General features: G+C 52.4%; 8 protein-coding genes across 8 annotated transcripts; 3 read left to right on the top strand and 5 right to left on the bottom strand.

Annotated features, from left to right (window-relative positions):
* Positions 1 to 9: 9 nt before the first annotated feature.
* BO95DRAFT_446690 (coatomer subunit zeta) lies at positions 10 to 1026 on the bottom strand. Its single transcript, XM_025587441.1, has 2 exons — positions 607 to 1026; positions 10 to 528 (listed from the first exon to the last, which is right to left on the bottom strand). Exons 1-2 carry the CDS (start codon positions 969 to 971, stop codon positions 288 to 290), a joined length of 606 nt encoding a protein of 201 aa, XP_025438200.1. The 5' UTR covers positions 972 to 1026; the 3' UTR covers positions 10 to 287.
* A 1599-nt stretch (positions 1027 to 2625) lies between these two features.
* Positions 2626 to 4983, bottom strand: BO95DRAFT_259228 (uncharacterized protein). The gene is made up of 2 exons (XM_025581492.1): positions 4106 to 4983; positions 2626 to 4047 (listed from the first exon to the last, which is right to left on the bottom strand). Exons 1-2 carry the CDS (start codon positions 4752 to 4754, stop codon positions 2741 to 2743), a joined length of 1956 nt encoding a protein of 651 aa, XP_025438199.1. The 5' UTR covers positions 4755 to 4983; the 3' UTR covers positions 2626 to 2740.
* Positions 4984 to 7611: 2628 nt separating this feature from the next.
* BO95DRAFT_456379 (60S ribosomal protein eL30) lies at positions 7612 to 8108 on the top strand (the record flags this gene model as incomplete). The annotated part of the gene is made up of 3 exons (XM_025588397.1): positions 7612 to 7684; positions 7758 to 7912; positions 8016 to 8108. 3 exons carry the CDS (start codon positions 7612 to 7614, stop codon positions 8106 to 8108), a joined length of 321 nt encoding a protein of 106 aa, XP_025438198.1.
* A 613-nt stretch (positions 8109 to 8721) lies between these two features.
* On the top strand, positions 8722 to 10223 carry BO95DRAFT_485279 (60S ribosomal protein uL16). Its single transcript, XM_025590394.1, has 3 exons — positions 8722 to 8803; positions 9043 to 9218; positions 9284 to 10223. Exons 1-3 carry the CDS (start codon positions 8759 to 8761, stop codon positions 9732 to 9734), a joined length of 672 nt encoding a protein of 223 aa, XP_025438197.1. The 5' UTR covers positions 8722 to 8758; the 3' UTR covers positions 9735 to 10223.
* Positions 10224 to 11164: 941 nt separating this feature from the next.
* BO95DRAFT_467565 (uncharacterized protein) lies at positions 11165 to 12976 on the bottom strand (the record flags this gene model as incomplete). Its single annotated transcript, XM_025589303.1, has 1 exon — positions 11165 to 12976. The coding sequence occupies one exon, from the start codon at positions 12974 to 12976 to the stop codon at positions 11165 to 11167; it is 1812 nt and encodes a 603-aa protein (XP_025438196.1).
* A 1386-nt stretch (positions 12977 to 14362) lies between these two features.
* BO95DRAFT_372505 (putative ATP-dependent RNA helicase (Hrh1)) lies at positions 14363 to 16733 on the bottom strand (the record flags this gene model as incomplete). Its single annotated transcript, XM_025583007.1, has 3 exons — positions 14363 to 14695; positions 14769 to 15838; positions 15893 to 16733. 3 exons carry the CDS (start codon positions 16731 to 16733, stop codon positions 14363 to 14365), a joined length of 2244 nt encoding a protein of 747 aa, XP_025438195.1.
* A 713-nt stretch (positions 16734 to 17446) lies between these two features.
* Positions 17447 to 19483, bottom strand: BO95DRAFT_397706 (putative F-box protein (Pof7)). Its single transcript, XM_025583783.1, has 2 exons — positions 18872 to 19483; positions 17447 to 18808 (listed from the first exon to the last, which is right to left on the bottom strand). The coding sequence occupies exons 1-2, from the start codon at positions 19250 to 19252 to the stop codon at positions 17558 to 17560; spliced, it is 1632 nt and encodes a 543-aa protein (XP_025438194.1). The 5' UTR covers positions 19253 to 19483; the 3' UTR covers positions 17447 to 17557.
* A 173-nt stretch (positions 19484 to 19656) lies between these two features.
* On the top strand, positions 19657 to 21301 carry BO95DRAFT_258847 (putative mitochondrial carrier protein). Its single transcript, XM_025581491.1, has 2 exons — positions 19657 to 20048; positions 20115 to 21301. Exons 1-2 carry the CDS (start codon positions 19814 to 19816, stop codon positions 21260 to 21262), a joined length of 1383 nt encoding a protein of 460 aa, XP_025438193.1. The 5' UTR covers positions 19657 to 19813; the 3' UTR covers positions 21263 to 21301.
* The last annotated feature ends 212 nt before the right edge of the window (positions 21302 to 21513 follow it).

The raw sequence follows: 21513 nt of genomic DNA, 5'->3' as shown, positions 1-21513 counted from the left end.
GCTCCCATTACCGCAATCAAGCGCTCGCATTATTCACTCACGCGAAAAGAACATTTATAGGAGTATCTATAATAAGTCAAATCCCCGCAAAACAGAGGTTTCATCAAAAAGAACGATATCTCTTTCGAGAAGAACATTGTAAAAAAAAAAGTATATCATGCGGATCAATACAACGCCAGGACCAGCCAGAGAACATAAACAAGACACATTAGAAAAGAAGCCGACAGAATCACGTCCTCATGCATGAGTATCAAAACACCAGTACATCACTCTTGTCGCCCCCGTTTTTACATCTGCCGCAGACCCTCCGCCAGACGGCGCTTGCCCAGCTCCCACGCATTGAGCAGACCCTGTTCCGACAAATCGATGCTCTTCAAGTTGGGCGCATCGGGGGCGGGGGCGCGGCTCACGCGCGAGGCGATCAGCACGGGGTCCGTTTCGAGGATGATACCGTCGTCGATGATCTCGTCGATGGCCAGGGCGACCAGGTCGTAGTTCTCGACGATTGTGCGCTTGTCGGTGGCACCCCTGCAGACCAAGAAAAGTGCCGTGTTAGTCGCCGCTCATTGGCCCGTGGGGGAATGATGTTTGAAGGGGGAAACGTACTTGAATAAGATCCCGAGAGCATCCCGCAGAGACAGGACAACGTTGTAGAGCAGGACTTCGTTCTCATCGGCGCTGCCAACCACGTAGAGCATCACGTCGCTCTCCATCTTGAACACCACGATCCGGTTGTCGTAGAGGATCACATCACTGGTCTGCTTGTTCGTCTTCTCGAGGAGGCCCTGCTCGAAGGCCTTCTGCTCCTTCAAGGTGGGATAGGGGTTCGCTCCGGGATAATCGGTCGAGTTGGGGGCAGTGCCGGCCGGGGGGTGAGGAGGGGAGTAGTACTTGGCGAAGATGCGGGACCCGTCGTCGGCCGACATGAGAAGGACGGCATTGACGGAGAACAAGGACAGAGAGCCGGGCATGGTGGGCGAATGGACCAGAGAACGACTGGTTTCGAGGATTGGGGTGAGTGGTGACTGCTCCGATAGGACTTACACCTCCGTACTACTATTTACAAGCTGGCCGCAATCCGGCCGCCGCGTCAATGTTTCTCCGGCCTACACTATACAATGAAGCAACGGCGACCTGTACCAACAGTCACTTCGGCTCAAGCAGGATCTCGATTTCATCTTCATTCACCAACATATACCAATAGCTCTCTGAGGGCTTTTTGTCATCATGGTTGAAGATTTAACAAGCTCTATGGAATATAGTTAGGAGGCTAAGTCACTTCTGATGATGAGCAGCTCGGTACCTTTCACCTCAATTTATGTCTTCGCCGTCCTCCAAGAGGCACCATCTTAGAGCTGAAGAGGCTTACCGGACAGCTAGCGAGGGAAGGCCCACATTATCTAGGAAGAAAGGAATCCACTTGGAACTCAGTAGGATTTCACAGTCTGGGATCGAACACTTATTTCACCGATCGTCTGGCCCTGGCTGGTGCTTTCGAACTTGAGTACGCCTTCCTGAGCATCGAAGATCACTTTGATCTCAAAATCAAGGTTCTGTGTTAGTTTCCAGTCGATAACTTTGGTCTGGAAACGGGAATAGATCCGTGCTGGCAAAGTCCGTTATGATCTTGCCAACGGGATAGATACCTATGACATAGAATCAGATTCTCAGTCAACCGATAATCTACTGTCAGAGCTGCAGAGGTCCACGGGCTGTAGTTGGTTGGAAAGTAAGTGGCAGAGGCAAGTTGGCAGTTATTGGAGCATCTTTTTTATGCGTTACCCCGGCTTTGTGCACGTGTTTCCGCAGCCCACCGTAAGCTACCACTAAGGCGTTTGTCCTGACATGGACTGCAGGCAACCGTCAGAATGCGAAGCCTCAGATTGCCCATAATATCGCCTCGAATGCAACGATCCGACATCGGGGTATGTTAGAGTGACCTAACCTACCTCGAAAGCTTCGAGTATGAACGTGTGTTCTGTCGCAGGTATAAGTCTATCGTGTTGGCAAGGGAACGCAAAGTGGACACACATGGGCTATAGCTGAAGACAGAATGTCATAAAACTGAGTTCCTATCTACTCTATAGTACAAGAATTGAAGCGCCAAGTGCCAAGCACATCAGAAAAGGGAGAACAAGCGGGGCCTCGTAAAGCACGTCCATTCCACTCGCGATAGGGAATGTATATAAGCGCAATTGTATGTAAGTATGTTCGTCAAAACAATGAGGGGCATGATTCAATAATGGTAGGGTGAATTTCGTTGGCCATCCCAGTATACAATAGTGTTGAAGAAGCGAGTGACCTTAAAGACAATTTCCCATATAGCCAGGGCATTCATCACATCATTCCGGTTCAAAAGGGTGTGTGGGTCGTCTATCACATAACCAATAGCAGAGAAAAGTAAAACAAAGCATCTTCTCTTTCAGAAAGCGGGGTTGGGTTGCGAAAAGCGCCAGACTTGCCAGCATGAACTGAGAGCAAGCTGGGCCCATAACCAACTCGAACACCATGATGATGATCAACACCAAAAGAAATGAGGTAAGGGCGGGAGACAGTAAGATGGTGACTGCCGGAGAAGTATCCCAGAAAGGTCAGGCAGGTAGAAAAACTGGAAAATAAGGCAAGCGAGCAGGTCAGAAGTATTAATGAAGAGATACTGATGTTTCCTCATGCAATCGGGTCTTTCGACTTGATCATGAGGTAGGTACTCGGGCCTGAGATTGCCAGGGCATCAGTTCAATCAGATAGGAGATTGGCTTTCGCCGCTGGTAGGCGGGCGGTTGAACCAAGGAATCCAGCTTCCGCGGTTGGCCTTCTTCCGAGCAGCCTCCTCCTCCTCTGCCAGTCTCGTGGTTTCGCTGACGAGACGCAACGGACGCAACTTGTTCTGCGTCATCACGGCGCCCGTGTAGTTAGTCATGCCGTTGCTGGAGCGCGGGGAGCTGGAGGTAGCGCCCGTGGAAGCGGTCTCCGCGGCATGGTCGCTAGTGATACTATCTGAGCTGCTCAAGCGACTATGCTCCGGCTGGCTTGAAAGCGAAGGCGCACGGCTAGCACTCATGCTGGACATGTAGCTTGCGTTAGAGAAAGCGCTCTGGCGTGACCCAGGACCCATCAAGGTAGGGCTGATAGGGCCACCCGAGTTCCGGCCCCGATACATCTGTCCAACGACTGCTGCAACATTGACATCAGTTTGCTCGGATCTAGTCCGGCGGTGACCCCGAATTGACTGGGCACGCAGAGGGATGCTAGGGGCCGTCTCCGGGTTTTCGTGGGCGGTGGGCACACTGGTCGGAGGTGGCATATAGCTGGTGGGGCGTGACCGGGGCTGGGTCTGAGGACGAGGAATGTTGGAATTCGGTCCGCCCGCGACAACCGATTTAGCCCGCTGGAGGAAGGTCTGCGAGGAAGGATCCTCTTTCTCCATAGGAGTGGGAGGCAGATCCTTGTTGTGCCCAACAGGAAGTCGCTTGGCGGGCGGATCGTTCTCATTCTTGTCGAGTATAGTCTCGAACCCGTCATGCTGCAGGAGGCGGCTGATGATCCGCTCGATGTACAGAGTCAAGGCCTTGTTCTGGTCCTTGAGCGCCTTGACTTCGGCCTCGAGCTTGCGCGTGTTGTCCGTTTCAGCTCTTGCATCTACAGACTCAAGCTCATCAGCCAGCGAACCCAAACCGCTGCCCGCGTCCTTGGTCTCGTCTGCAGTATCAGGATGGACTTCACGCATGAAATCACCCTTTGTAAAATCGCCATTCAAGGTTCGCTCACTCAGAAGCAACTGGTAACTCTCATTGTCCTCCATCAAGCGAGCGTTGGCCATGCGAGCTTCCAGAAGCTCCTTCTCGAGTTCCCGCTGTCGGCCGCCGCCTTGGTTCTCCATCTCCACAAGCTTAATCTGAGACTCGGCCAATTCGAGTCTAAGGGATTCGATCAGCTTATCCTTCTGCAGCAGCAAGTTCGAGTTGTTTCGCGAGGGGCTCCGCTCGATCTGAGAAGAGGGCGCAAACTGTCCGTCGAGATCGGGAGACGACCGATTACGGAAACTCGCTATGAAAATGTCAGGAAATGTCAAATGGGGCGAGAAAGAGTCAGGAATATCTCTTACATGAGCGAGACATGTTCTTGTCTGCATCGGAGTTGATCCGCTCTTTCTGAGCTAACGACTCCTTCAGGCGCTGAATAGTCGCCTGCATCTCCTCTTCCCGGCTTGCTTGTTGCTCCTTCTCCTGCAGCATGGCATTCCGCTCTTGTTCATGGGCCTGCTCCATATCGCGAATTTGGCGCACATGGTCCCGGATTTCGCCGTTGAGCGCATCGAGCTTGCTGTCCTTCTCGTGCGCCTGGTCTTCTAATTTGCCTTGCTCGCTAATTGCCTCGTCGAGTCGCATTTGGAGGACACCTAATTGCTTCTGATATTGTTCCGAGGCCGTTTCGGCCTTCTGCAACTGTTCCTTCAGGTCGTCAATAAGTGCCGCATTCTGAGCTCGTGCCTCCTCGTCGGAGGGACTTGGTGAGATCTTTGGGGCACTTGACGTGCTGAGGTTGGAGCGGCCTGGCTTCCGGGCTGCAGCGCGCGCAGAGACGGGCGTAGACGAGCGCAGGGAAGGAGAACGAGTGACGCCATTTGTTGTAGTGCTAGGAGAGCGAGAATGGGTTCTAGAAGGTGTTCCATTGACTGCCTGGTTTTCAGTGGTCGAAGATTTGGTGGCACTGGCACTGCCCGGAATACTGGGCTTGCGAGGCGTCGCGGACATGTTGACCTATTCAATCGGACAATGACAAATTGACCGAAAGCGACGGGTTGGGAGGCCAAAAATGCGAGGCAATTCAGATAAGGGGGAAGGTAGGAGGAAAAAAGTGCCTCTGGAGATTTTGGAGGGAAAAGAGTAGTGCTGTGAAACAGCCGGGAAATTAATTTAAGGAATGGAAAGGCCGAGTCACAGTTGTAGTAGCGGTCAAAACAGTGGGCGCACTAGGTAACTATCTCGGTGGGGGAAAGGGTCGGGTTCGAATGGCGGGCGGGCAACGGAGAAGGGGGGGGGGAACTAAACTAAGTAAGTAAAGTAAGTAGCCACCGTCGAGGGAGAAAGAAAGACGGTGCGGTGCGTTCAAGTACAAGAACAAACCACGCAAGGATAGAGAAAGAGGAAACCGTTGCGCGGATGTAAGCCGGGTGGATATAGGGGGAGAAGAAAGTTAGGGATTAGGAGCGATCAGCATGGAGAGAGTGTTTGAGGGAAATAAAATGATCTGGGAGGAGGGGAGAGGAAGTAACTAATAATCAATCTGAGAATTGAGAATTGCATGCAATACAATCAATCAATCAATCTGTCTGTCTACGGCTGTCTGGCCGTCTCTGTCCGTCCGTCTTGGTCTATCTTTCTGGGTGGGTGATGGGCACGATTGTTCGATTATTACCGTATATGACCACTGTCTGCCCATGTTTGGCCGGTAATTATGGTAAGTTCGGGTTATGTTGGCCTGGGGATTCTTCCCCCATGAGCACAATAATCCCATTATGAAGTCAGTCACTGTTCTTCCAGTGCTCATCCTCCCACGCAAAGAAGTCTTTGTTAAGCCTGGAGAATCTGCCATGACATAACTTAATCAAACTCTCATTTCTTTTCACCTCATCCGTCTCCGCTGGGCTACAATAAGGTGGAGAGAATGTCCGCTCCTAATGGACATAGTGCCCGAATGCGGATCAACGATAGCAGCAACCTTAACAACACGGATTCCCCAACCAACCAACTAACCAACCAACTTTTCTCACCTGGACGACAACAACACGAACCCAATCGACACATGGCAACGACAAAGATAGCAGCCACTCTCGATTCACCCCTCTCTCCCTTCATCCTCCCCTCGATTTCCTTGCTGCGGCCAGGGTCTGGCCGTCTCACGACTGCCACCCAATCATGAATCCCCGCTTGTCAGGGGGCGGAGGAAATCCAAAAATGCCGACAACTGCGCCACGTCTGCGTTACACTTCCGGCTGTGCATTGCTGGAAGGCTATCCCACGATACGATATATGATGCGATGTCAGCCAGCAAGGCGGCAGAAACAAGCCATCTTGCGCGTGAAGAAAGGACCTGGTGCTATTCCGTAGTATATCCCGTCAACTGACTGCCTAGGCAACCCATTGTATACTATCCGCACCCTCGCACAATCCGAGGGTCCATCCATGAATGAGCACTGTTAGCACCAGGGAACCTACTCTCCGCTATCTAATTTCGCATATTCAATCTCCCATGACCGGAACTGCTTCCAAGTGCGATCAACTCAACCCTGAGTTTTGACGCCTGCCAGCCCTCTGTGATGGCATGACCACCTACTTCCCGCTAAGGAGAAATGAGCGTCCTCCAATTATCTATGTTACAGCCCAAAAGGCTTCAATTGGACCATGACCAGTTGCGGTTTCAAGAAAACTTCCAACCCGTTTCGCAGTGGCTGCTTGATTGAGAGGACAGAACCCTGCCTTGTATGCTCCGATTGTTCAAGCAGCACTGCATGTGTTCTTACATTTCTGCACTAACTTCTTTAGATTCAACATCGATCTGGAACCCAAATTTGCTTGCTGCAGGATACCGCGGTTCACAAATAGCGCCAACGGCGTCAATAGTTCGGTTAATGACATCAGCCACAGTATAAATAACCACTGCCTCCTGGGTCAAGGAGCGCTTACGAGTACGATCTTGTACCTTGGCGGCTGAGTCGACGATACCACGGGAAGGTATGCTCGGAGCCAGTACTCAGCTCGACAAGCAAACTTCAAGCTCACTACGTCCTAGCCAATATTTTTATGCAATGAATACTTGAGGCATGCTTTCACCTTACATTTACTTCAACTGTCATATATCTCGTATTGTTCTAGTTTGTCTTGTGTTGCATAAGTAGAAGTTGAACCCGTCCCAATCTCTCATGGCATATGCAACATGGCTATGGCTCACGCGCGGAGTGCATATACTCCGTACAAGCGGGCAGATTCACACAGGCCCCGGGTTACTGAAAAGACACACAAGCCGAACACATATCGACATCAACCATGTCGGAACTACTTCGGTTACGGATCTTGAAGGAAGTTTGGTAGCAGGGCAAAATCCATGCCTAAACGATTGCTGGAACCGGGCACCAAAGAAGGCAGCTGGGAGATAACACCAGGCTTAGTTGGACGTTCCGTCGGCTACTCCACGGCCAGGCCCAACTTTGGGGGAAGGGATCACGTGCCGTTGGCCCGACACGATACCGACGGTGCCAGATGGTCACGTGCCTTTAGTCATTGGTGCCGGAACGGAAGAAGTGGGATCCGCGATTTGTCGAACCCACAAAAAAAGAGCGGTAACAGGCTTTTTCGATTCTATCCCCATCCCAAGACAAGGCCGGAGCGCACTCTCTTTACAACAAAACCACATTCAACCTTTAGGTATGTGGTTTCTCACCAAAAGCCATGGCTGAGTGACTCCTCGCTCTTGACCATTGCCAGTTTTATCTGGCTTTTGGTCGATTGCGGTTGTTCATTCTAGCGCTTGGCTTGAAAAAAAAATATCCCGAGCGAACCTTTGCTGATTCAAATTTGATCACGCAGAAGTTTAGTCTTCGACAGCGTAACGATGGCCCCCAAGAGCAAGAAGACCGGTGACACCATCAACTCGCGCCTTGCGCTTGTTATGAAGTCCGGAAAGGGTATGTTGCAAGAACTCGAATTTTTTGAGATATTGATATCCATGACAATTGCTAACTGTTGTCACCTCAAAAGTCACCCTCGGCTACAAGTCCACCATCAAGACCCTCCGCTCCGGCAAGGCCAAGCTGGTCATCATCGCTGCCAACACTCCCCCCCTCCGCAAGAGTGAGCTCGAGTACTACGCCATGCTTGCCAAGACCCCCGTTCACCACTTCTCTGGTAACAACGTGAGTAGCATTTGTCGATACAATTGTCGTCGTGCAGTGGTCGCAATATGACAAGACGACACTGTCACCGTTCGAAGCAGGTGGACTGACTTTTCGCTTATAGATCGAGCTTGGTACTGCTTGCGGTAAGCTCTTCCGCACCAGCACCATGACCATTCTCGACGCTGGTGACTCCGACATCCTCTCCAGCCAGTAGGTGCAGCAAGGATCATGCCAATGACTTTCATGTTATGTCTGAATGTGTTGAATGTCGTGAAGATGCGACACTCGTTATGACATGCTTTAGATAATGACAAGAAAAGAAAATCCTTTCCACCGAACTTGATGTGCACAGGCAATAGCATGCCGCGTAGGAAAAGGCCAAGAATGGACCAGAATCTTACTACCAGTTTGTAAGAGCGTAGGCGTATCAAGCGGCACGGACTCCGTCCATCCTCTGCATGCAGTCACCAGCCAAATGCCAAGAAACAAGGCTTGTGACTCAACATTTACAAAACACCAAAAACTCCTCGTTCTGACTCAAAATGACACCATCATTTTCAACGCCTCCTTCATTAGAAATCAAAAGATCTCCTTGATCCTGTATTCCATGCAGGCGACAACTGGTCAGAATGTCTCCGACTCTGACAAATGCCGTCATGGGCCAGCGCGGGCGGTGATTGGCGGAGATGCTAGGGTTTAGGGCTGCGCCACTCGGTAGCGGGCGGACGGATTGCTTGGAAATCAACGTCGAAAGTTCTCCTGCCCGCCCGCGAGAAGACCTTTTTCCTTTTCTCCCTTTGGACCTCCCGACACCACCTTTCTCGACAACCCACCCCCAAGGAAGCCAACTTCCCAACCGTCAAAATGGCCCGCCGTCCCGCGAGATGTTACCGCTACTGCAAGAACAAGGTGCGTTGAGATTGCGTCCGGGATATTGGTTTTGTGTGTGTGTGTGTGTGTGTGTGTGTGTGAGTTTGTGCGTGAGGACGGATGCCTCAGTTGTGTGGGGTGGAGAACGAGGAAGGATGGATGGACAAGACAACCGTGTCGAGGCAGAAGGAGGATATCGCGATGGATTCGCATATCAATCCAAACAAGGGAGGAAAAGGGTATAACAACAAGAACTAACATCGCGACTTCTCATACAGCCCTACCCTAAGTCCCGGTTCAACCGTGGTGTTCCCGACCCCAAGATCCGTATCTTCGATCTGGGACGTAAGAAGGCCAACGTCGATGACTTCCCCCTCTGCGTTCACCTCGTCTCCAACGAGTACGAGCAGCTGTCCTCCGAGGCCCTCGAAGCCGCCCGTATTTGCGCCAACAAGTATGTCGTCGCGAACTTGAACACTATCGTCCACCGAGCCCCAGGCTAACGCACAACGAAAATAGGTACCTCGTGAAGATCGCCGGTAAGGAAGGTTTCCACCTCCGCGTCCGCGTCCACCCCTTCCACGTCATCCGTATCAACAAGATGTTGTCCTGCGCCGGAGCCGATCGTCTCCAGACCGGTATGCGTGGTGCCTTCGGTAAGCCCCAGGGTACCGTCGCCCGTGTCAACATCGGCCAGATCATCCTGTCCGTCCGCACCCGCGACTCCAACCGCGCCACCGCCATCGAGGCCCTCCGCCGCTCCATGTACAAGTTCCCCGGTCGCCAGAAGATCATCGTCTCCAAGAACTGGGGCTTCACCCCCGTCCGCCGCGAGGACTACGTCCAGCTCCGCCAGGAGGGCAAGCTCAAGCAGGACGGCGCCTACGTCCAGTTCCTCCGTGGCCACGGTCTCATCGAGGAGAACATGAAGCGTTTCCCCGACGCCTACGAGAACCTCTCCCAGGCTTAGATGTCTGGTCGCCGGTTCGAGTGTTGATGCTGGGGAAAAAGAATGTTGATTAGCATTTTACATCGTGTTCTTTCTTTTTTTTTTCTTATAATGTGATCGGAAACTACCCTTTTGAGACCATTATGATTCCCCCCCCCCCACCTTCTTCTGGCACATGAAAGAAAAGAAAGAGAATCCGTTTTCCCCTAAGCTGCTTGGTGTCTGGATCTGTACGCTCTCGGAGTTGAACCGGAACCTGTGGTTCACGACGTAGACAATACCTCCGCTCTGTAGACCCCGATAACACCCTGCGGATCCTCACGTCATGTCAGCTTTCCATCCCCGTCTTACACTTACGAGGCAGCCCTCGTTACAGTCCGAACCGTGATCCGCAAGGTTGACTTGCAATCCAGCTTAGTACTCAATAGACGGATCCTGCGTCATCTGCCACTCTATATGTACAATACCCGATGGATCAAGCAGATCGATCAAACCAATCCATGAATCTGTACAAGTACTCCAACCCGTATGGTCCAGACCCAACACGCACGCAACTGGGACTTTGTTCATATGCGCTGCGATTTATGTACTTGATTAATATCCTCTTCGCATAGCCACTGGGTATGAAGTTGGTGGTCTTGTCTGGCATTTCTAATCATAGTTCTAGTTTTCGACCATGATTAAGAGGATCTCGGATCCCATATATGTAAAATCATGGTTCGAAGCGGGGACGGACATATTGATCCAACTTTTGTAGATCCAGAACGTCCCAATCTTCGAATCGTTGACAGGCGACATAGTAGTATTCAATGCGGAAGTATTACATGTGAGATGATCACTGTTCTTAGTCGACATCTACACACTCATTCTCAGAGAGATAGCAGCGGTTCCCGTAACGATACACAAGCGATATACATCTGCGAGCCACATTGTCAGGTCAATTATTGGCAACATTTCGGAGACTCCGAAAGATGGATGCATTCTGTCAGAAATCAGATAGTGAGACAATGAGCCTCGTTGGAATGATCTCTGTCTTCGTACTATTGACCCATATGAATGGTTTCTATCCCCGCTGAACCCAGACGCCCGCTGAATTGTGCCCTTGTTGCGACCACTGACGAACCATATCACACGCCTAGGTAGTATGCACCTGCCGACCTCGCCGTTGATGACTTAATGAGTTGCCTCTATCCCCTCTCTAGGAAATCGCTGATGGTGATGATAATGATAAAATTGGAAAAATAGGAAGAATAGATGAGATGATCCCAACAAGAAAAATAGCTAGATATGTACTCGTGACTGAGACGACAATAGTCCAGAAAGTTGTGCTGGTATGTGAAAACCCAAGAATAGTAGCCAAGACTCCCGGTCTGAGACAATAATAAATATGTTCGATGGCCAGCATGCAGTATGTGATGTGCAACTCAGAAACTACACACTCAGGGACCCGATCACACGTCTCCCCAAGCTCCAACCCCAGCGGCAACGGGTGCAACCGCACTTCCGCTGTCAATGCTCCCTCCAATATCCCAGTAGTTTCGACTGGAGCCCGTCATTGTCCGACGGCTGGAGATAGCAGACATCTTTGCGCTTTGACTTGCACAGCTGGAGCTAGGTCGACGGAATCGTTGGCGGAGGACGGGTGACGAGACCCCGGTCGGTCCTGAATGATGGGAAGAGTATTGGGACTGGCGTCGGATCTGTGCTTGGGAGCGAGCGTGTGCGCGCGCAACAAGAGGATGATGTTGACGGATAATTGCGGCGCGGCGAGAGGCATCCTGCGTAGGACGGTGCGACGTGTTATGGAACGAGTCGGTAGCATTAGGTCTCTGGCTGAAGCGATTACGTAGGTAGCGGAAGACCACCGACACGTCTAACTCCCGCTCCCAATATTCCCTTTCCTGTTGAATACGTGCCGATTCAGACAATGGATCGCCTGCCGAGCCGCTGCTACCACGGACCAAATCGTCATCGTCTTCAATACCCCATAGAGCCGCGTGCTCTCGGCTATCAGGAACCTGCAAAGTGGGGGTGAACTGAGGCGACAAGGTTGATTCCGCATTGTTTGTTGACTCAATCATAGTCGCAGGCTCAGCTAAGGCAGATAACCGATTGTCTTCTTCGGGGAGGCGTTCAAGGGGAATGCCAGCATATTGATTGGGGATATCATGGGATAGGTTGAGATAGGTTGTGAATGCACCGGGATGCTCACAGAGCTGGTGGACAAGTATACCTAACTCGCGCGCAATGCGCTGCAGGAGCTTGTTCTTCCATGGCGGGCTTTGGTCCGACGCGGAATCCAGCTCCTGGTTTATCGCCTCATTGAAGTCAAAATCACTATTCGACCGCGCTGATGTGTGCATCTCTCCGTCTTCGGTACATGGCAACGACTCCCCGAAAAGGACAGAAAGCAAGGAATCATCGATCCCGATCAGATCTTGAATTACCTTGCGGGTGATGCGTTTCCATAGAGATTCATCGTTGTCAGTTTCCTGTTCTGCTGTCGAAGAAGATGCAGGAGTCTGAGACAGCTCGAAAGACTCGGCAGGCGGAATCGGTTGTTCAACTTGTTCACTGGACCGACTAGCACGGCTATCACGGCGTCTTCGAGTGGCCTTCTCGATCTCGTTCAAAAGTGCCTGACTTTGTTCCATCCGCCATTTCTCAATACGTTGCCACCGCTCCCGCTCCACATCTGCTTCTTCGTCGCGTGTGATCGAATCTAGCTGACGTTGTACGCTTGAACGCCGCCGTGGCTGCAAGTCGGGTCTTCGATGAGGGTTAAATTGCTCGTGTTGCCACAGTTGATGTTGTACTGTCTCGCTGGAGGCTTGGAAGCTACCTAGTCCGTCATGAGCGGGCAGTGTGACAGGTGCCCCGGGGTCGTCGTGTACTAATGATGGCGCCCGAAAGGCATGGAGCCCATCATCTAGACTATCTAGCTCGGTGCCGTCATCGTCCAGGGGCTCATCGAGGGCGTCTTCTTCCTCCTCACTTTCCGGACCCACGGCCGATCGCGTTGCCGTGCCAAAAGAGCCGAAATCACTCAAGCGGGCATATGTTCGTGGCGTGCGATCAGTGGACGTAGTATGGGTGCGGGCGATAGTGGAGGGTTGTTGAGTTGGAGAGAAGAGCACCCATTCTGTCGATTCGTGCTCCGGTAGCTGCGAAAGAGGCGAAGGGATATCAAGGGCTGGAGATGGTAGGGAATGCGAATATGAGGGACGACGGCGGGGAACTTGAGGAGGTAAACGAAAAGCCATGAGTTGGCAGTGCAGTGTAGTTGAGTCGAAGGGGGAGGCGGATACTCCGTACAATACGGAGTACGTGGGGGAAGGAGAGATAAGATGGTACTTTATCGATCGCGGCAGATCTTCCCCGCGTGACGAACAAACGGAGGGGGCTCGAAGGAGAATTCTTAGGAAGTATGAGTAGATGAGGAGGACGCCACAAAACTGAGGTTGCCAGGTATATAAGAATATGGAAAAATAAAAGCCGGTCGCAAAAGTGGAATCTGAAACGGGGTAGAAGGTTTCTAGACGGGGAGGGCAGCAAAAGAAACAGGAGATGAGAGATGATCAGTCCGATAGCGGTGTATTGTTGGGGTTGGGGCTGATGATGAATTACGGATGACGTGGGATTAGGTTAGGTTAGGTTAGGTTAGGTGAATGTGTATGAGTGTATGAGATAAGAATGAAGATTATGGCGTGGAGTATTCCTCCGACATCCACCCGAAACAGATCTCTTTCTCGTCCCCGCCACGAAATTTGGTGGCATAATCCGACAATGAACAATAGATGGAAGAAAAAAAAAGGGAAGGAAGGATGAAAGAAAGAAAGAAAGAAAGCAGGGAAGTGAACAGGGAAGACGAAGTAGCAGAAGGAAGAAGACGAAGACGAAGAAGAAACGGATGATGAGTGCATGTCACCAGACCCAATAGAGAAGGCACGACTTGTTCTCCAAGCTCAGCTGTCTGTCAACTGTTAATCAATCAAACAAAGAGACAATCATTAACTTCCTTATCGCATCCACACCTATGGTACGGAGGACTGTACGGAGTACGGAGTACATACATGAAAACATGAAAAGAGTTCCTCAATCCAAAATAGTGTTAATCCTATTGTGATCGAATGCGGCCTATGCATCCACCCTACTCTTGACTATTGGCCTCATTTTGGCTGAATCGGATGATCGACGGACGTCCGCCATCGCATCTCCATTTCCATCTCCATCTCCATCTCCCTCGCTATCTGTCCTCAACTCGTCGCCAATGTACTCCAAAATTACTCTCAGGCAATCATGTTTCTCTGCGTTCGCTTCAGATTCGCCTGTCACCCTCCCCCTCCTTCTCGACCAAGGATCAGCCCAGTGCTGATCATCCCACACCCGCTGTCTCTGCCCTCTGATCTCAATGACATGTCATCCTTGATCTTCCCTGCATGGTTCAAGGCGGAAGCTGACTGACTGTCAGGGGGCAGCCAAGTCCCACCCCACTTTCTACGCAAATTCGACTTCAGTAGTCTGGAAAGGTGGGTATAATAGGTCGGTCTATCGAAAGCTGCAACCCATCTATCTATTTACAGGGGCTAGGGGGCTGCAGACCAGGAAAAGCAAGCAGATGCCTATAGTCTACTGAGCACCAAGAAATCCTACCCAGACAACGCTTCTCCGACCCAATCCATCTGCACGGCGCTCACCCCACGCGCGTAACTACGGTTCGTAAAAACAAACTCGTTGTACAGGATCGCCTCCACCTTCTTGCCAAACAACACACTCGACGGGTGGATCGCCACTGTCTGGTTCCCCACCACCGTACGATAGCTGCCATCCGGTACGAGGCGCGCCGTGTTCGTAGCGAATCCTCGAAGGAAACTCTTCAGAATGAACATCGGGGAGGAGTCATTGATGGTAGAAGAGCCCCGCGTGTCGTTGGGGAGAAGCTTGGCTTGTCGGCACTGCGCGGTAAGTTGTTTGCGAACATCCTGTTGCAGGCGTGATGGTTAGTGGAAGTTCTATACCCGGGACGCATCACTAATCACACGAGAGGAGACATACCATAACAGACTGCATGGCCCGGTGGGAGACGAGATGTCTCTCAGCCCACGCTTTCCGATCCGTATTCTCGGCCGCGTAAGCTTGCACTGTAGCCATCATGGTGAGATGATCGCCTTCTCTCCGATACAGATCGCGTCGCGCAACCTCCGCCTCCTCTTTCTTTTCCTCCGAGGTCGTATTCAGAAAGATATTCTCAACACTGAGACATGATATAATATCGATGACATCTAGCAGACAATCCGTCCCAAACTCAGAAGCGGCCAGCAGCACTCGACCCAGTGTGGGCGTGAGAGGGAGCTTGGCAATGTGCTTCCCGATCGGGCTAATCTTGCCGGTCTCTTCCAAGGCATCAATGCTCAGCAGCTGCAACAACGCCTTCTCCAATGCCTCTCGTGGCGGTCGCGTCAGGAATGGGAATCCCATAATGTCGTCGACGCCGCGAGCCTTCATGTTGAGCAACGCTTGACTCAAATCACAACGGAGGATCTCCGGAGTGTTGGTTTCATCCAAGTCCAGGTAGTCCTTCTCTGTGTAGAGTCGGTAGCACGAGCCGGGCGCTTCACGACCGGCACGGCCCTTTCGCTGAATCGCTGCCGACTTGGAAATCGGCTTAACTAACAGGGAATCCAACCCAAGACGCGAGCGGAATTGCTTGACCTTCGCCTTGCCACAATCAACCACATGCCGCACGCCAGACACCGTGACGGAGGTTTCGGCAATGTTTGTGGCCAAAATGATCTTGCGGGTTCGAGGCGGCGCCGGAAGGAAGACTCGTTGCTGGGCCGCTTGGGGCAGGGCTGCGAAGAGTGGCAGGACCTGGATTTTAGGAAGGGCGGGGTCCATCCCGACTGCATACTCATTCACGAGATTCTCAAGGGCTTCCACCGTCTCCTGTCCTGTCAAGAAAACCAGGATGTCACCCGGCAGAGGCTCTTTGTAATGAATGTTGAAGATCACCTTGAGCGCTGCGTCGATAAAATCATGGACAGGCTCTGGCGAGTAGATGACCTTCACTGGAAATTGACGACCCTTGATATGGCACGCGGCGATGCCTTGGTCCTCTTTCTTGTCTTCGGATGGGCTATCTGCCACCTTGCTCTCCTCCGTAGCCCCTTCAATAGCACGTCGGGCCTGCAACCCTTCCTGGAAAAAGCCCGTGAGGGTCTCCATATCAACCGTAGCACTCATAACCACGACCTTCAAGGGCACTCCTCCGCGGCCCTCCAGCTTGCCCGATACCATATTCCTCAAGAACCCCAGCACCTGATCCACATTGATACCGCGCTCGTGCACCTCATCCACCACAATGGCACTATACTTGGTCAACCAGGGGTCATGCAGCATCTCCTGGAGCAGCATCCCCTCCGTCAGGAACTTGACCTGCGTACTCGGCGACGTCGACGTGTCAAACCGCACGGAGTACCCGACCCGACTCGCCGGGGAGGAGTTCCCCAACGGCGTGCCCATCTCATCCGCGACACGTCGCGCCAACGAGATCGCAGCGACCCTTCTCGGCTGGGTGATGGCGATGCATCCGCCCACCTGCACCTCCTTCACCTTCTCCACCGCCCCGCCCTCCGCCGTCTCCGCAACCATCGCCTTCACCGGCCGACACCACTGCTCCGTGACCAGAAACTGCGGGATCTGCGTACTCTTTCCGCTACCGGTCTCTCCGATCAACAGCATCACATCGTTCCGGCGCAGGTGGCCGCGGATCTCGTCCGCGTGGGGGAAGATCGGCAGGTTCTTGCGCAGCTGGTAGAGCGCCTGCGCCTTCTCGCGCAGCGGACCGAACGTGTGGTTCTTGGCCGATCCGTGTTTCGGTTTTGTCGTGTTGTTGTGATTGCGGTGGTGGAGTCGTGGCTTTCCACTGTCCCCGGGCTTCGCTTCCTCCTCTCCGGCGTGCTTCTTCTTGGCCTTCTTCGTCCGTAGCGCTGCTTTCTCTGCATCTGCATCTGCGTTCATCACCACGCCGTTCGGCTCCTCCTTCACCCCCGTACCCCCGCCATCGACCTTCCGCTTCTTGTTCTTCTGCTTCTTCTTCTGCTTCTTCGATCCATCCTCCTCCGTGTCGACCCCAGATTCCTTCCGTTTCGTGCGACCAGGTTCCGGAGGCGCTTGCGTGTCCTTGCCCTCGGGCTTCGTGTTGGAAGAAGAGGCTTTGCTGACGGGGATGGCGCTGTCCTCGTCGTCGAAGACGGTGCGGACCCGTTCGGGCATTTTGCGTTTCGTTCCCCCCAAAAAGATGTCGCAAATGAATGTATAGAGAGAGCGTCTGGAAATAGTAGAAGATCGATAGATGGCAGTTATATTCTAATCGCAAATCAAATCCCCATGCCGCGTGAATTGCGACGGCTTTGTTGTTCTTGCAGACTTCCGAGCGGAGGAGAGAAGCGTTCCTCCCAAAACTTTCCCCGAAATTTTTTGCTGGGGGACCGCGGCGGTCGGCCCCTTATCGATAAGCTCCCTTGGCGGTGAGGATGGCTGGACTTGGGCCGATAAGCAAAAGCAAAAATGCGGTTCTCTGGTCGGGGTAGGGGGTTTTACTGGTGTGTATAGAGAGAACTTAATCCAATATGTGATGGTTTTGACTGAGTTTTATGTGCTCTGAGGGTGTCTTTGTGCCGTTTTGTGCCGTTTTGGTCTTTACGCTCATCCTTACCTAGGGGAAATACGATATGCTGTTCCGTGAATTTGTGACGTTTATATATCTAGTAAGAATCTAGGTGGCCAACATATATCTTGGCGAATAACATCGTCAATCAAAACCCACTCAATCGTTTCTCTGTTCAATCTAAGCCCCATCCACGAACGCGCCGGAAGACAAATGAGCGATCATTCTTGAGACCGAACTCAGCCCAGTCGTCGGTGAGTTTGTTGTAGCTCCAATATCCCTTCCAAGCCAACTTCGTGTTCTTCGATGGATTCGGCGGCGAGACGTTGGGCTGCTTCGATTTGGCTGCCGGGGTTGACCGGAGCGATAGTTGCAAGAGATACATGTACTTCGGACCTACGCCTTCGGTTTCAATGATAAGGTCCCGCGGATCTGACGGGGATGCGGCAGCCTTGTCAGGCAGTGACTCATATGCAGTAGGCAACTCATTCTGCGCGTCTTCCGACGATGAGTCAGAGTCGGCAGCAGGCTTGGCCAAGCGCCACCGACCCCGGTAGGCGTGTCTCAAAGCTTCCAGCGCGACATGAGGAATGGCATCCGTGGATTCGACGCTTACAGTGGCATCTGAGGTGTGACGAGGATGTTGTTTCTGTGTCGTCGCTCGGGCGACCTTGACGTTCTCTTTGCTAATGTGAGGGACCACCTCGCGGGGTTCCACTGTAGTAAGTAGATAGACTGCGGAGCCGTCCGGATAGAAACGAAGGTATCGGTAGTACGTGACAATATGGATGGGACTATTCCATGAGACATTCTGGTACGCAGCAGCAGCACCTGGCCGGGTGTAGTTTACCGTGCTAATGTAGATACCCGTGTACCGGATCCGGGGAAACACTTGGAAGACCTCACTCCATGAAGACAAAGGTTCGGGAATCTGAACAGGCATCGACCGAGGGAAAGGCGTGTAGCGTGTTCCTAGCGTATGCTCCGGGTTACCGTGAATGTCGCAAGCAAATGAATAGTGCATAGATTTGAAACCGAACTCCGAGCCCTGACAGAGTCGCCTCCAAATATGCTGCTCATGCGCAAAGTGGTAAGCAAAGCGCTTGCAAACCAGTGCCATTCGGCAGAGAGCCGCCGGATCCATCAGTGCCACATGCCTGAGTATCTCGACTAGAACCTCCGATGGAACGTGAGAAATAGGACATGGTGGAGGTGGAGTGTTCTCGATCAGCGGTTCCGCTTGAGGGATCGGGAGATGAGCGAAAGATGAGATGAGCTCAGGTGTCGGTAAGACGGGCATTTCCTCTTGGGTCTGTTGATCGGTTGACTTGCCAGCCGTAGCGCCCGTTGTAGGAGCCTGTGTAGGTTTCTTCCACGCCGTGGCGAAATACTTGTTACGGTATGTCTTGTCGACCGCGGAGTCCAACTATGGAGGGAGCCCAAAGTCAGCGATCATGACAGATTTTTGAGCACTTGGGGTGGCACCTACTCTGTATGCTTTGCGGTAGTGCTGTACACTGTCTCCTAATTTCCCTTCTGCCTCCTTCTCAACCGCTCGCTCAAAATGCTCTAGAGCCGACCTGGGTTCATGTCGAGAAGTTGGATGATGAAAAGCATCTTCGTCTGAGGGATGCACACTCAGTTGACCCATTCCGTGAACAATTTCACTGTGATCAATCGAGGCAGCCCCTTCGTGCTCCTCCTCATGCTGTGATGCCTCATGGCGGGTAGGTGGAAATTGACTCGGCGGCGCTGTTGAAGGCTTGGACGATCTTGGCTGTGCAGGAGTGGGCCTTGTATGTTTCGTCTTTTGTGCAACTTCCTCGCGCCACTGGCGTCGAAAAGACTCGAGTTCGGCGTTGTCCTCCATTCTCACAGTTGTGACAAGTTCGGCAGACAGATCCCCAGACCGATAAGCGGCTGAGCGCGGGACTTGCGGATCCGGCTAGAGAAACAATGGGCTGGAATTTAGAGGGACCGGAGAAGGACACCGAATTTAATGACTTCACAGAGTGGGAACTTTCAGACATCCATTGTATTAGTTGCAGCGATCGACTGATGATCAAATGTGAGGTCGAAAAGGTAGGTAGGTAGGTAGGTAGGTAGGTAGGTATGAGTAGAAGGGTAGGGGGAGGGACGGAGGAAATGCTTATCAATATTATCTCCGGGCCTTAACCTGTTAGTGTCTGGCCCAGCCGCCACCGCCGACCGCCGACGACCCGAGCGTTCTTTTTCTCTGACGCATTTGTTTCTCCCCTCTTACATCTATTGCAGATCCTCGACTCATACCTACCTACCTACCTTGCTGCTTGCACACCCGCGCCATCTCAGAGATTTCAGTCGGCATCGCAAATTCGAAGTGCAGACCGACTGAATCATTACCAGCCAAGAGCATCCCTCGTATTCTCCCAATCTCCAGCGCGTTGAATGAATGTCCGCTGTTCGAACTGAGCTTGCGCCGGGAGACCGATATCGCTCGAACGACTTGATTAACTTACAAGGGGGCTCGACAGAGTCATGGCAATCATTTGAAACCTCAACAATGGCGACTACTTCTGGAACAGGGGCTGCCCCGGCTCTGGACGCCAAACCTATCCACGATGATGTCTCAATCACTCAAAAGATGATTTCAGCCACAACCGGCAGCGTTCTCACAGCTCTGCTAGGTACGCCACCTCGTGCCCATCATCATTCTGTCAGATCCTGAGATGAATGCTAATTCTTTCATGTAGCCACTCCTCTTGATGTCGTCCGAGTTCGCTTGCAAGCCCAATCCTCAGTCAAGAACACGTCCCCATTCGCCTCCCACACTACACACTCGCTGAAGAATGTCCCTTCAGATCTCGGGGTTACTGCTTGCTGCCGGGAAGTCTTTTGGATTGGTCAAAATGCACAGATGTGTGTCGCCGGGCCTGGTGCCGGTAACATAGGCGCTGCATCCATGACGGAGTGCGCAGTGGAAGAGACCCAGCGCAGAACATTTACCTCGACCTTGGATGGACTACGAAAGATCGCTCGAAACGAAGGAGTCTTGACGCTCTGGCGTGGACTCAGTCCCACACTGATGATGGGGATCCCGGCCAATATTATCTACTTTGCTGGCTACGACTGGCTGCGAGCCGATGACAGAAGCCCTATCAAAGCTCTTGTCCCCGTCGCATACGCTCCACTGGTCGCAGGTTCGGTCGCAAGGACGGCCGCTGCATCTGCGATTAGTCCTATCGAGATGTTTCGGACGCGATTGCAAGCTACTCCAGGTACAGGGGCAGGGCATTTCAAGGCGACCCTTGAGGGGTTACACCAGATGGTCCAAGCGAACGGCTACAGCTCGCTCTGGAGAGGGTTGACTCTTACCATGTGGCGAGATGTACCTTTCTCCGGCCTATATTGGTGGGGTTATGAAGAGGTCAAGAGCTACTTCATCGAGGCGCGCAAGAAGGCTTACATGAATCGCCTTCCACACGATATCTCATTCTCCACCCACCAAACACCACACGACCTCGACACTCCAACATTTCTCGATAGCTTCATTGCAGGAGCGTCCTCTGGCTCTCTTGCAGCTTTCGTGACCACCCCGTTTGACGTGGGCAAGACACGCCAACAAGTATTCCGACACATGGGCGACGAAGCGTCGAGCGCCCTCGGAGACAGTGCGAAGGGGACACCCCACCCTGAACAACTACCCCTGCCCAAATTCCTTATGCACATTTTCCGTGAAGAAGGCATGGCGGGACTCTTCCGTGGCGGGGTTGCACGCTGCCTCAAAGTTGCCCCCGCCTGCGCGATCATGATCTCATCCTACGAGCTCGGAAAGAAGATGGCACGAAACGTCAACGAGTCTCGGACTCGGTCTGCAGATGAAGTCGCCTCTTCAGAATAGCAACACCGAAGATCCTCATCCTGCGCAACGCAACGACAAAGTAAAAATCCCCACTGAATACAATACCCAAAGTGCTTGTCAATGGCCAGCCAACCTGGGTGCAACATACCCTTGTCTGATGAACTCGGTAAACATTTCACAGATACCATCTCTGCTCTCTCCACTTCCAATCCGTCCACCTTTTTGGTCATTCTGTCTTTCGGTGATTCTTGCATTGAGCCTGAACCATAGACACATTTCTCGTCCTCTTT

Source organism: Aspergillus brunneoviolaceus (genome assembly GCF_003184695.1).
Source record: "Aspergillus brunneoviolaceus CBS 621.78 unplaced genomic scaffold BO95scaffold_75, whole genome shotgun sequence".
NCBI lineage: Eukaryota > Fungi > Ascomycota > Eurotiomycetes > Eurotiales > Aspergillaceae > Aspergillus > Aspergillus brunneoviolaceus.
The sequence above is the reverse complement of the archived record's forward strand: the minus strand, read 5'-3'. Positions and strand labels throughout refer to the sequence as shown.

Excerpts from the sequence above, each read along its gene's own strand:
- BO95DRAFT_258847 (XM_025581491.1), top strand. The coding sequence starts at position 19,814 with ATGTCCGCTGTTCGAACTGAGCTTGCGCCGGGAGACCGATATCGCTCG. Across the intron at positions 20,049-20,114 it reads CGTTCTCACAGCTCTGCTAG|CCACTCCTCTTGATGTCGTC; the intron begins GTACGCCACCTC and ends TCTTTCATGTAG.
- BO95DRAFT_397706 (XM_025583783.1), bottom strand. The coding sequence starts at position 19,252 with ATGGAGGACAACGCCGAACTCGAGTCTTTTCGACGCCAGTGGCGCGAG. Across the intron at positions 18,809-18,871 it reads ACTACCGCAAAGCATACAGA|TTGGACTCCGCGGTCGACAA; the intron begins GTAGGTGCCACC and ends CTCCCTCCATAG.
- BO95DRAFT_485279 (XM_025590394.1), top strand. The coding sequence starts at position 8,759 with ATGGCCCGCCGTCCCGCGAGATGTTACCGCTACTGCAAGAACAAG. Across the intron at positions 8,804-9,042 it reads ACCGCTACTGCAAGAACAAG|CCCTACCCTAAGTCCCGGTT; the intron begins GTGCGTTGAGAT and ends CTTCTCATACAG. Across the intron at positions 9,219-9,283 it reads GCCCGTATTTGCGCCAACAA|GTACCTCGTGAAGATCGCCG; the intron begins GTATGTCGTCGC and ends CAACGAAAATAG.
- BO95DRAFT_259228 (XM_025581492.1), bottom strand. The coding sequence starts at position 4,754 with ATGTCCGCGACGCCTCGCAAGCCCAGTATTCCGGGCAGTGCCAGTGCC. Across the intron at positions 4,048-4,105 it reads CAAGAACATGTCTCGCTCAT|CGAGTTTCCGTAATCGGTCG; the intron begins GTAAGAGATATT and ends ACATTTTCATAG.
- BO95DRAFT_446690 (XM_025587441.1), bottom strand. The coding sequence starts at position 971 with ATGCCCGGCTCTCTGTCCTTGTTCTCCGTCAATGCCGTCCTTCTCATG. Across the intron at positions 529-606 it reads GCTCTCGGGATCTTATTCAA|GGGTGCCACCGACAAGCGCA; the intron begins GTACGTTTCCCC and ends CTTGGTCTGCAG.